The sequence below is a fragment of the Ictidomys tridecemlineatus genome, chromosome 5 (assembly GCF_052094955.1).
Source record: "Ictidomys tridecemlineatus isolate mIctTri1 chromosome 5, mIctTri1.hap1, whole genome shotgun sequence".
NCBI lineage: Eukaryota > Metazoa > Chordata > Mammalia > Rodentia > Sciuridae > Ictidomys > Ictidomys tridecemlineatus.
The window spans coordinates 112,735,375-112,747,994 of NC_135481.1; the positions used below are offsets into that span (position 1 = coordinate 112,735,375).

General features: G+C 58.7%; 1 protein-coding gene across 4 annotated transcripts in view; it reads left to right on the plus strand.

Annotated features, from left to right (window-relative positions):
* The window catches only part of Rin3 (Ras and Rab interactor 3), a 108,977-nt gene that overhangs the window by 74,168 nt on the left and 22,189 nt on the right, over positions 1-12,620 (plus strand). For all 4 annotated transcript variants that reach the window (XM_078050739.1, XM_078050741.1, XM_078050738.1 and 1 more), the window contains 2 exons: positions 7,458-8,957; positions 11,246-11,554. In XM_078050739.1, coding sequence (XP_077906865.1) covers positions 7,458-8,957; positions 11,246-11,554 — 1,809 coding nt within the window. The remainder of the gene's footprint in view (positions 1-7,457; positions 8,958-11,245; positions 11,555-12,620) is intronic.

Consider the following 12,620-nt stretch of genomic DNA (forward strand, 5'->3'; position numbering starts at 1 on the left):
ATCCTAGACAGCTGGCCAGGAAGACCCAGGGCACAGCCTCTCATGTCAGGCCATGTCCCTGGGACAGCTGGGCAACACCAAGGCCTTTCTGGGTGGTGGCCAGATAGTTGGCCACCAGACTCTGGCCTCTGACCACAGCATGTGCTGGCATCTCTTATACTGCTGTCCAGAGGCGTGGACAGTGGACGGCTGAGTGGTGGACAGCAGCCTGGCCTGGGAACCCAGGGAGGGTCTAGTCTGACCCCAGGTCTGGCCCCTCCTCCTGGATCTGCCCTCTCATTGGCTGTCTAACCTGGAGTTGACAGCCAATCAACATCAACTGTGTCCTCACCTCTTGAGCTGCAGTGACTCATCCCAGTTCCAAATGGCCTGGTCAAGACTGTTGTCATCCTCCCCATTTTGAGGCAGAGGAAACTAAGGCTCAAGAGGTCAAATAGCACATCCAATGTCACAGCACCTGGCAGAACAGAACTTGAACCCAGGCAGCTGAACGCAGGCACCTTCCTCCATCTCACACTGCCTGTGACCGCCCAGAAACTGCTGCTGGGCAGAGTCACCCGGTGTATAAACTCTGGGGCCAGCTTTCAGTTGACATTGGAAGTCAACCCTGAACTCCACACCTTCCCTGCCCCCACAGATATCTCAGTTGTTGGGCTTTTGCCCTCCCTGGAGCTTGGGTGTAGGACAGACGACAATTTTGCAATTAGCACAATCCAAATGACCTACCCCGAGGTCTAGAACAACATCATTGATACTTTCTAACCACGGCCAAGCACTAGCTTTGTGTGATCCTTGTGTATTTTAAAGACATAAAATACAATTTAAAAGTAGAAGGGCAAGTTTTAGCCCAGCTGAGGGGCTTGCCCAGGTGGCCTGGAAAGGACAGGCAGAGCTGGGTGGGACTGGCCCTGAGAGTCCTTCCCACAGTTCACTGCACACGTCACCACTCCCTCTGTGGCTGTTGGAAGCAGCAGTCGGTGGCCACATTGCAGTGGCATGACCTCCGTCAGGGTGGGTTTGCTGCACCCCTGACCCCACTTGTGGGTCAAGGCAAGTGTCCCTGGGCCTGCGTGTCTGGAGACCCCTGCAGGTTCCTCTCTGCCAGCAAGAGCCTGGTTGCCCCAAGACTTTGGAACACTCTGGATTTGAAACAAGCTGCTCCTCTTTGGAGGACCACATTCCTCTGGTACAGATGAGCATCTCCTGAGAGAACCTGTCCCCAGACACCTCGTGGGAGTGCAGAAAGGAGGCCCCAGTGGAGGCCCCGGTGGAGGTCCAGGGCAGCCCAGATGCACCCCCGGCTCTTGCTTCCTGGAGAATGGGAGTTACGTGAAACCCCAATGTGTTGCAGCTTAGGATCCGGAGGGCACTGTTCAGACCTAGTGTCCCCAAATGCTGAAGGACAGAGTGTCCCAGGTGCTGAAAGCTGGCCCAGATTCAGAGCCAAGGAAAGGCTGATATTCCAGTCTGTGCCCTGAGTGGAAGGGGACCTAGAACTGAAGGGGTCCTTTGTGTCAGGACTGGCCCTGGCCCTGGCCTTCACAGGCTTGAGCCTCAGCAGCCCTCGAATGTGGCCCAGGGGTGGCCCAGGTGTTAAATAAGCAGAGCATGCCACCTGCAAGGGCCAGGCACCCTGGGGTTGTGCTAAGCATGTCACGTGCTGTTCTAGGCAAGGAACTCTTGCAGCAGAGAACCAAAACCCCTCAAAGTAGCATGGATAAAAAGAGAGAAGAGTACCATGCCATCTCCCAGAAGGGAAGGTGGACAGTCTCTGGGCTTGGGGCAACAGTCACTGCCTTTGCTCTCTGCCTGTGGCCCCCTGGCCTGCTCAAGTCCTGCTCCCTCTCTCCTCTGACTGGCCAGGCCCTGACCCCAGCCCCTCTGGCTACTGCTGTTCATGCAGGTTCTCCAGGGAAAATTCATATGACCAGTGGCCAGCCACATAATGTGGAGGGGGAGAGGGGGACAGTTCCCCGGTATAGTCAGTGTTTCAGGGAAAACCAAGAGGACTTTTGGAGGACGATTCCTGGACACAGGTGCGCACATTTGTTATTTCATGTATCCACATAAAACCCATTTTACTGAGGAGGCAAATGGAAACCCAGAGAGTCTAAAGGGCTTATTCATCTGGAAAAAGAAGCGAAACCCTGACGCAGGACGGGCGCAGCATGGATGAACCTTGGCGACACATGCTGGGTGAAGGGAGCGGACACAGGTGGCCCGGGTCTGTCCTCATGAAGTGTTCAGAACCAGCAGATCCACAGAGACAGGAGCAGGTCAATGGCTGCCAGGGGATGGGGACATGTGCTCATCCGTATGGAGGCTCCCTGGGGGATGGTTAAGATGCTCTAAAATGGATTGTGGTGACAATGCACGGCCCTGTGGATAGACTAAAAGCCACTGGGGTGTTTTTTTAAGTGGGTAGTTATGTGAGTGACACTTCAGGAAAGCTCTTCAGGAGACACAAAAATCCACAAAAGCTTTCCACACTAGGGCGAGGCAGGGGCTGGACTCACCCTCGGGCTTTCTGAGCGGGAACTCAGCTGTGTCTGACCCCTGCCACCAGTCTTCTGCCAGGCCTGGTCACCCGCAGCCCCTCAGCACTGCCCTCCCTGGCCTTTCCCCAGTGGAAATCAACGTGGTGGCCTTTGGCTGTAGGGCCAGGATGTGGCGTTGGGAGAGGGATGACAGACAGCCCTGCCCTCTGCGTCAGACCCTGTCCACACCGCTGTTTTCCCCCATAGCTTTCCCATAAATGTCCAGCATGCCGCTGGGCACAGTGGCGCACGCCTATAGTCCCAGCAGCTCTGGAGGCTGAGGCAGGAGGATCGAGAGTTCAAAGCCAGCCTCAGCAAAAGCAAGGTGCTAAGCAACTCAGTGAGACCCTGTCTCTAAATAAAATATAAAAAAGGGCTTGGGATGTGGCTCAGGGCCTCTGAGTTCAATCCCTGGTACCAAAAAAAAAAAAAAAAAAAAAAAGCCTAGCTTGCTGTGTTTGCTTTTAACTGGCAACCCCAGATAAACATGAAAATGGAAACCATACATAACCTTTGCAGAAAGTACGGTTTTGTGACTTGCCTTTTGATTTTGTTCTGTTTGAACTTGAACGTACTTTGTGATCTTCGGGTTTGTTTTGCCCTAGACCCAATGTGAAGGGGTGTTTAGTTCAGCATAAAGATCTGTCAGACTTTCAGCCCATCTGACGATCTTGGGATGGTAAGTGTTTTGAGGCACATGTCTTCCTTATCTTTAGTATCAGTTATTTTCTTTCTCTGACGTTCAACTCATTTTCTTAGGTGGGTAAAATAAGCCCTGCTGTTCAGACAGGGATGATGTTGCTGAAACAGAGCCATTTGCTTGCAGGTTCGGCTTCATGTGACGGCTCAGAATGTTCATTCCTGAGCTGACGTCAGGAAGTCCAAGTTTGGACTGGGAAAAGCCAGCGATCGACAGTGCAGGCTATATAAGGTGTAATCTTGGACTTCTAGAGTTTCGGTTAGCTGGGGCTACAAAACCCGCCTAGGGAGTAATTCAGCTCTGAACTGCACACAGTCGATTCTAAGTGCAGAAGGAACTCAGGGAATAAGGGTTTCAGGCAGTGGTTCTCAAACATATTTGCAATATATATGTTTAATATTTTTAAAGTACATTCAGGAAAAGCATTATGTTCTCTAGCTCACCCATGTTTGCTTGTAATTTGCTTTTTCCTTATGATACAATGAGAATTTTCCTAGTTATTAAATATTCTTTGGAAACTTGAACGACTAGTCAACAACCCACCTTTGGGAGGCCCCCAAAATATATGTTCCCTGAACTCCCTGGGCTTCAGGGCTGTTTTGATGGCATTTGGGGCACATTGCTGTGTTCATTCATCTCCTTCTGTCCTGCTGCTGGCTCAGGTGTCCCCAAGGGTGGAGCCTCATTTTGCTGTCAGGACCTCAGCCTGGCCCTCTGAGGACTGTAGGAACGGACACTTCACAAGAGACATCCCCCACTGAGGCTCAGGAGGCTCAGGCCAGCAAAATGGCGGCCTTGGCTGGAGGGATGAAGAGAGGCAGCAAAGGGATGGGCCCTTTCTGGGAACTTCCACAGCTTGGCACGGTGCCCAGGGCACTGGCACACGCAGCGCTGCCAACCACTAGGATTGCATGACACTATGTTCCTCTTCTCTGGCCTTGGCATTTTGCAGGTTGCAGAGAAAGTTACTACTCCTTTTTTTTGAGCATAAAACCCTGTGCTGCGGCTGCGCTTCCCTCACAGGGCCCAGACTCTACAGTGCAGCTCCCAACTTCCCCTCTCCCCTGGAGCGGCAATGGCTTGGAGGTCTGTGCCTTGCCACTTGCAACCACCAGGGATAGGAAAGCAGCATCATGGGCCCTAAGACCCTCCCCTGAAACCCAGCATCTGCTCTGCTCCTGCGGGAATCCAGATGAACCGAGGGAAGCGTGTTCTTATTCTGCATAGGGCAGCCCACCCTGCTCTCCTGGGCAGGCCATGCTGTGGACGGTCCACCCACGTAGAGCTCGGATGCCCTCCTTTTGGCCTCCCTCGCCCACTGTCTCATCTCCTCATCCCCTTTGCCTCAGGCTGTCCCACCTTACCATCAGAGCTGACCCTTCCTGTATCCCCTCCCCTGGACCCTGCCTCCACACTGGCTGAGCTAGTCCGGGGCTGGGCCCCTGCTCTGCTCTATGCTGAGCCCTGCCCTGGCCACTAAAGATGTGCAGGTGGGCCAGGCACAGGTGTTGTCTGTGCCTGGTGGGGCATCAGACAAGAGAAGAACTGTAGCTCAGTGGTCACTGCAGAGCACACTCAGAGCTGGGGGACACAGGAGCCAGGTGAATGCATCCAGAAGCCTCCACCAGATAGGTACCATGTGACCTGAACCATAAAGGATGAGCAAGAGCTTATCAAGTAGAAAGGGTGGCCAAAGAATCCCAAGCAGCACAGGAACAGAGTCAGGCAGCACGTGGCCTGTCCATGACACCCCAGCACAAGGAGTGGGATGAAGACTCAGCAGACGATTTTAGAAAGGAGATACAGGGGCCAGAACTGCAACCCACCATAGGCTTGAAGGATGTAGGAAGCAATGATGGGAAGGTCCTGGTCCTGGCCAGCAGTTCTGGGCATTTTCTAGCCAACATCCACCTTCAACAAAGGAAGGGTCTTGGGGGAACTTGGGCTGCTGCCCCAGTTACCTTTGAGTCAGGCTGGCCACCTGCTGCTTTGTGCTCTGGAAAGTTCCAAAGAGACACCTGTATTGGCCTTGTGCAGAAGTGCTCACCTCATAGGGCCAGAGCATTTTAGTCTCAACACAAAGCTCCCAGGGAGTGAGTCCACCCTGGAGGGGCCAGCAGCTGCCCAGGAAAGCAGAGCAAGGACTGGCAATCATGGAGAGTAGCTGGCCCCGACACAGGGCAGCCTGCCTTGGATAGACGTATCCTGTGGCTGTGATGTACAGAGCTTTGCATGCTGGAGGGACACATGGACGTCTGTCATCTTGTTATGGTGGTGACTGCTGGCCTTCTTGGCTGGTGGCCAGATACAGGGTCTCTGCCCAGGGCAGGGCTGAGCAGTGAACCCCACTCCCCTCCAGTAAGGGGTACCCACACCTGGCGGAGGCAGCTGACTTTGTGTCCTGGAGTGCACGCTGCTCACCTTGACCCTGGCCAGCAGGATTGTCAAGGACCAAGTCCCTGAACGTGCCCATGTCTTAGAGTGGGCACACACTGTTGCCCTGGCCCCCACCCACCATCCAGCCATATGTCCCTACTATCAATGCCAAGAGGCCGTTGTGTTCTTACCACAACCCCAGCTCTGGGGTGCAAGCCACCTGCCACTCACCAGCACTCGGAGAGCAACCGAGAGGGGAAGTGTCGCAAGTTCCTATGAAGAAAGGCTGCGTGACATGGAGGCTAAACAGAAGCTTCAGAGCTGGTCTGCCCCTTCCAATCCCAGCTCCCTCACTCACCAACTCTGTGACCTCGAGCAAGAGCTTTGGTCCAGTTTCTTATCTTCATCTGTAAAATGGGAACAAGGCCTGCCGGCAGGGTGTGGACATAATCCAGGGAAAGCCAGCCACCCACCCGCTGGACACGCCAACAACTCCCTGGGTGTTGTGATGCATGGTCTTCTTTTTCCTTTTTTAACATTAAGTTTATTTAACTGATACATAAAAGCATAAAGTTGTACATATCGATGGGTCACCGAGTGAGGCTTTGGTTACACAGCGATACACTGTAAGGTTTAATTCAGATCAAACACACCAGTTTCCTTATTTATCGTTTCTTTATGGTGAAAACTCAAATTCCTTGTTAGCTTTGTGAAATTCACGGCACGTTGTCGTTATCTGCGACCATCCTGTTCTACAGTCGCACACCAGAACCTCCTTGTGTGGCTTTCTTATGAATGAATCTCACCCAGGTGGCAGAAGCCCAGTGCCAGGCCGGGCCAGCTCCAGCTCTCACGGGAATCCTGGTCGGCCTGGCCAGCCCCTCTCTGCTCCTACAATCTGCAGGTTGAGCAGGACCTGGGTCCCTCTGAAGGAGGAACTGCTTGAGTGAGCTCAGGGTGGCTTGTCTGCCAACTGAAATTGTTTTCAAGATGTGTCCCCATGCCCTTCTGGGGAGAGTCCCGAGCATTCCTGGAAGCTTGACGGTGTGGCTCCCAAAGGTCAGGGACTCCCGAGCCAGGCCTGCCTCGCTGGCTGCAGGCACTTGCGGAACCCGCGGGGCTCAGCCTGTCGGCAGTGCTGGGCCCCACCCAGCACCAGAGCCGCTGCTGGCCGAGCTGCTCCCCACGGGGCCTGGTCCCAGCCTCTCAGTCAACTTCAAGAGCCCCGAGTGTGGTGGGTTTGCAGCATCAGGTACTCTCCATGGCTGGTCCCGTGGGCCACGATCCCTGGGTTCCTTCTTCCCGTATCAACTACGGTGGCCAAAACAGGCCGAGTCCCCTCCCAGGACCTAGTGTCCTCTCTTGCGTCCCAGTGATGTGGGCACTGCTGAGACCCACTTAGAGGTGACCAGGATGAGGCCTGGGAGAGCCAAGTGACCTGCCCCAGAGCACCCAACTGGGCAGCTGCAGGACTCCAGCCTCTGTCCCCTCCACCCCGTCTGCGCCATGCCTTCCCCACGGGAGCCTTCTGGTGGCCTGGCTCTGGAGCGTGGCCGTTGTCACCCCCACCCTGGGTCCCGCTGCCCTCTGTGTGGGCTGTCACATCAGGGGACGGAACTGAAGCTGGGCCTGTCACATCCCCCCAGCCCCACCCAGCTCTGCGGGGGAGGGTGGCCGGGGCTTCCCCTCGAGGCAGGAAGTGGGGAGAAGTTTAAGAGTCCAAGGTGGGAAACAGCCAGAACAGTGAAGCAGCCGCCTTGACGGGCCTCGGGGCCCTGCCCCCCAGCGCCCGCGAAGGCCACCCACCTGAGCACTCACGGCCTCCCCGTCTCTGCTTCCCACAGGCTTCTGGGACTCCTCGCTGAACCCCCAGCGAGGCCGCAGGAACTCAGCAGAGCCCCCAAGAGACCCCGGGCCCGGGGCCCCCGCAGCCTGCACCCCCCGGCCCCCCGCTCGCTATGAGAACTGCTCCTGCGAGATCGAGCTGTCCACGGGGAGCGACCGGCTCTGGCTGGTGAATCCCATGTTCATCGAGGACTGCGGCAGCACCCTGCCCCGCGACCTGCCGCCTCTGGGCAGCGGCCCCTCGCGGGCTTTGCCAGCCACCTCGGACACCGCCTCGCCCACCTCCAAGTGGGCCCCCTGCCGCCCGCCACCGCCACCCCCAGCGCATGCCCCACACCCCGCTGGCCCAGCCCGGCCCTTCACACTGGCAGGCCCGGCTTGTCCACTGCCCGGCTCTCCTGCAGCATCAGCCCCCCAGACCCCAGGGACCCCAAGGACCCCCGACCATCCGAGCCAGCCACCCATGACAGCCTGTGAGAGGCTCCCACGACCTGCCACCGGGCTGGGTCCCCTCAGGGAGGAGGAGCCGACGCCAAGGACCAGCCCCAGCCCCTCGCAGCCAGCCCAGGCCCCTCCACTGCCCCTGAAGAAGACTCTTCCAGCTGCTCCTCCCAGACGGCGCGTCTCCGACAGGGTGTCCCTGGAAGACCACGGTGCAGGGATGGTGGCAGAGGGGGACCCACCCGTGCTTTCGAGGGCAGCCCCACTCAGCCCACCTCCCCAGGGGACCTCAGGCAGCCCAGGGGACAGACTTCCAAGGACCACAGAGCAAGGCCCAGAGGCAGAGGCCAAAGCCAGTGATCTGGGCAGCAAGCCAGAACCTCCCAGGAAGGCCAGGCAACCCCCGGTCCCGCCCCCCAGGAAGAAGCGCGTCTCCAGGCAGCTGGCCCAAGGCCTGCCAAGTCCCTCGGAGAGCGCGGAGCACCCCCCGCAGGAGGTGGCCTCAGAGAAACCCACGCCCAGTGCCCCCAGAGAAGGCCAGAGTCCTGCTCCCCAGGCCGGGACTCAGCTCCTCTATGCTCCTGCCAGCGCCTGTCCCCAGAGCTCCGCGGGGTTCAAGGGCTCCCTGGCCTCGCTCTCAGAGAACCTGGGGCTGCCTGCCTCAGCCACGGACCAGGACTCCTACTCTACCAGCAGCGCCGAGGAGGAGCTGGAGTTCGGCAGCCCCAGCGTGAAGAAGAAGCCCTCCATGATCCTGGACAAGGCGCGGCACCGGCTGAGCTTCGTCAGCTTCACCAGCGTCTTCCACGCCTTCCTCTCCAGCGACCGCAAGCTGTACAAGAAGGTGGTGGAGCTGGCGCAGGACAAGGGCTCCTACTTCGGCAGCCTGGTGCAGGACTACAGGGTGTACAGCACGGAGATGATGGCGCGCCAGACGTCCAGCACCGAGATGCTGCAGGAGATCCGCACCATGATGACGCAGCTCAAGAGCTACCTGCTGCAGAGCACCGAGCTCAAGGCCCTAGTGGACCCCAGCCTGCACTCGGAGGAGCAGCTTGGTCAGTGCCTGGGCAGGGGCTGGCAGCTGGTGGGAGGCAGGGAAGGATGGCGTGGCACATAGACCCCACAGACCCTTAGGACAGAGGAGGCTTGTGCGGTGGGCACACTTGGTGTCCCCCACCCCCTTTCCTGGGTGCATGTCCCTGTCTGCAGCCACTGCAAGAGGTGGCTCCTAGTGGTGTATGCCCACCCTTTTCTAGAGCAGTGACTGCAGTTACGTAGGGGCCACCCTCCCTTTACCCCCTTCTGCCACCAACAGCCACCGTCCACCATGGGGGGCACACTGGGCCCTTCCCTCAGGTGGGACTACCATGTGGTGCTGTTGATGCTCCCAGGCACCCTGTGGGACCAGACTAGGGCTGAGACCTTGTCCTCACTGCCTCACTTCCCTGGTCACTTTCCCTCTGTCCCACAGAACCTCTGGGGTGCCCAGATCCCTCTCCTGGACTCTGTTTCTGGGGCACCAGCGCGAGGCGGCTCACTCCTCTGACCCCCCTGGCCTCCCAGCCTCACCAGCCTCTAGTCCAGTAGCTGTCAAACCCTCTGTCAATTGTGACTCACACTGAGAAACAGAGGGGTCGTTGCGATCAACCTCGCAGCCACATCAGCATTGGAACTACTCGGTCAGGTCACATTGCTGGGGCAAAGCAGCTGCCAAGACATCAAGTTGCTGATAAGCTACCTGGCAGCGGTCACTTCCCCAGCCCTCCAGGGTCCCCTCCCCCGGGCTCCCCAGCCCTCGCAGCCCCCTCCCGTAATGAGAGGGTCAGAACTGGGCACAGGAAGGGGCACGGGGCACTCCACGTCACAGGCGGTTCGTTGTGAGTGTTTCCTGATAACAAAGGGCCAAGCTGGAGGCCGCCCTGCAGAGGCTGGCCTTGCTGCCCACCTCCTGGGAATGGATACAGTCACCAGGCCACGGACTAGGCGCTGCCAGCGTGGGGGGTGGAAGTCTGAGGCTGGTGCCGTGTTTGCACTTGTGCGGGGGCCTGGGGAGCGGGGTCCCCTGGGCAGGAAGCTCTGGGCAGTCTGGGCGAGGCCCACCACTGCAGCCTCAGTGCAGGAGAGTGGAAAAGCCAGGAGCCCCTCCTGCCCTCAAAGAGCTTGCTGGCCAGCAGGGTGGCCGGCCACCAGTGGGAAACCTGAGCAATGGATAGAGGAAGTAGTAGGGGACTGGGCAGGCAGGAGGCACCTGGAAGGCAGGTCACACAGGACCTGGGCACCTCCCCGAGGACTCGGCTTCCCCTGCAGCAGGTCAAGCCTCGGGTAGGGGGGTGCGGGGGCGACGTGGCCTCAAATATGCACTGGGGGCATAGTGCCCAGTGGGAGCCGAGGCCAGCTCCGAGGCTACTGTCACTGTCCAGGCGCACATTGAAGGTGGCCAGGAGTGGGCAGGGCCTGGGCAGGAGGAGCCAGGACCTGGATTTGGGTCTGCTGGGGAAGCCAAGCAGGACAGGCTGACGTGGGATGTTGGGGAGAGAGGAGATAGGCCAAGGACAGGCGCTGGTGTCCCTGGGAGGCCACTTCCTGACAGGCACCAGGGAGAAGTCCAGGAGATCGGTGTTGGACATGTGACCTCGGAGATACTTATTGTCCTAGGGGGCCGTCGGGTAGGCCCCGGGGACCTGAGTCTGCAGTTCTGGGGAAGAGTGTGGGCTGGAGGTAGATGTTTAGGAACCGTCAGCATAAAAAGAGCCGCGAGGCTGTGAGATCATCCCAGGCCTGGGAACGGGGCTGGCCCGGAGGACGTGGAAGGGCATGGCAGGCTCCAGGTGGCCCGGAGCAAGCTGTGATCAGCCCTGCCTTCCAAAATAGGGGAGGAGGAGCTGGGCCCAAGGGAGGAGCAGGAGAAGGGTGCCCGGCCGTGGAGAGAGTGGTGGGCCTCCTTGCAGGGAGAAGGCAGTGTGGACACAGGTGGAGGCTGAGGCAGATGGACCCAGGGCTGCTCGGGCAAGGCTGCTCCTTTGGCTAAGAGTCCAGCCGAAATGAAGTGGGGACATGAGTCAGGGCTGACCCAGAGGCTGGGACGGGGCCAGCAGTCTGTGTGCCAGGCTCTGAGGGAACCACTAGGATATGAGGACCCTGGGACACTATTCCCCTCCTGAGCCACGGTGTCTGCAGTGTGGCTTTTGGCTGGATGCACTACACGTCCCCCCCGTCAGGACCATGGGGTCTACCTGCTGGGCTGAGAGGTGTCCCTCCCGGGACCCGGCTATGGAGGGCTGCAGGGCCGGTGGCAGGGTCCCTGCAGCCAGTGTGCTCACCCTCGCCCCCTGGCCACCCACAGAGGCCATCGTGGAGTCTGCCTTGTACAAGTGCGTGCTGAAGCCCCTGAAGGAGGCCATCGACGCCAGCCTGCTCGAGATCCACACCAGGGACGGCGCGCTGCAGCAGCTCAAGGACAACCAGCTGGTGATCCTGTCTACCACCACCACGGACCTGGGCGTGACCACCAGCGTGCCCGAGGTGCCCGTCATGGAGAAGATCCTGCAGAAGCTCTGCAGCATGCACAAGGCCTACTCACCCGAGAAGAAGATCTCCACCCTGCTCAAGACCTGCAAGCTCATCTACGACTCCATGGCCCTCGGCAGCCCAGGTAGGTCCGGCCAGGCCACCGGTCACAGGCCCCGGTGGGGGGAGGGCTGGGCATCCGGCACCTCCCAGGGGTGACCTGGGACAGGGAAGATGTGATGGGCTGCTGCCCTGGAGCGGGCGAGAGAGCCACCCTGGCAGGGCCTTCGCGGGCACTGGGGCTACTGGAGCATGGCCACAGCAGAGATGCGCTGTCCCCCCCAGCGCTGGGGCTGGGAGTTCAAGGTCATGGTTCCCTAGGCCGCGGAGCATGGGCACCCACCTGCCTCCTGCTTGCTCTGCCTTCTGCACTGGGTGTCCCCTGTGTGCGTGTCTGTGCCCAGGTTTCTCCTCTTTACCTGGACACAGGTCATGTTGAATGAGCGGCTGTCCCTGCTCCAGAGTGACCTCATTGAGCTAATTATATCTGCAACCAACAACCCCACGTCCACATAAGGTCCGGCTCTCGGTACCGAGTTAGTTCCTCGTGAGTTTGGAAGGGACACCATTCCTCCTAACAGCGATGCTGGCCACGCTCAGCTGGGCTGCCAGGTGGCCAGTCGAAGGCCTGCTGGTTGGGGACAGCAGTGCCCCTCTGGTGGTGGGCTGGTCTAGGATGGCCAACAGGTTACCCAGGCTTGCACCTGCGGCCATGGCCGGGGTCCAGGCGAGGCCCGTGGAGAGCCAGCCTGCACAGGCGCACTGACACATCTCTCCAGCTTGTTTACTCACAAGATGAGCCAGACTCAAGGGGTGAGGCACTTCCCCTCTCGATGACAGGATCTGCAAAACCACAGCGCTGGGGTGCAGAGGGGGAGGGGGATCACTGGGATGGTTCCTAATACCGTGGCCACAGCGCTCCTCCAGGCAGACCAGAGCAGGCGCCCGTGGTGTGCACCTCAGTGAACAGAGCACTGGGGGGGATCATCCCCTAGTCACCCCTTGTACAGTAAGCAACATGTCTAACTATACATGGCAGCCATGGTAATGGAGAATGCAAAAACTGTCACCTCTGCAGCCGGGTAGAACCGGGTTCAAATTCCTGGTCCCGAGCTGGGAAGTAGCTAGGAGGCAGAATGCTTGCTCAGAGT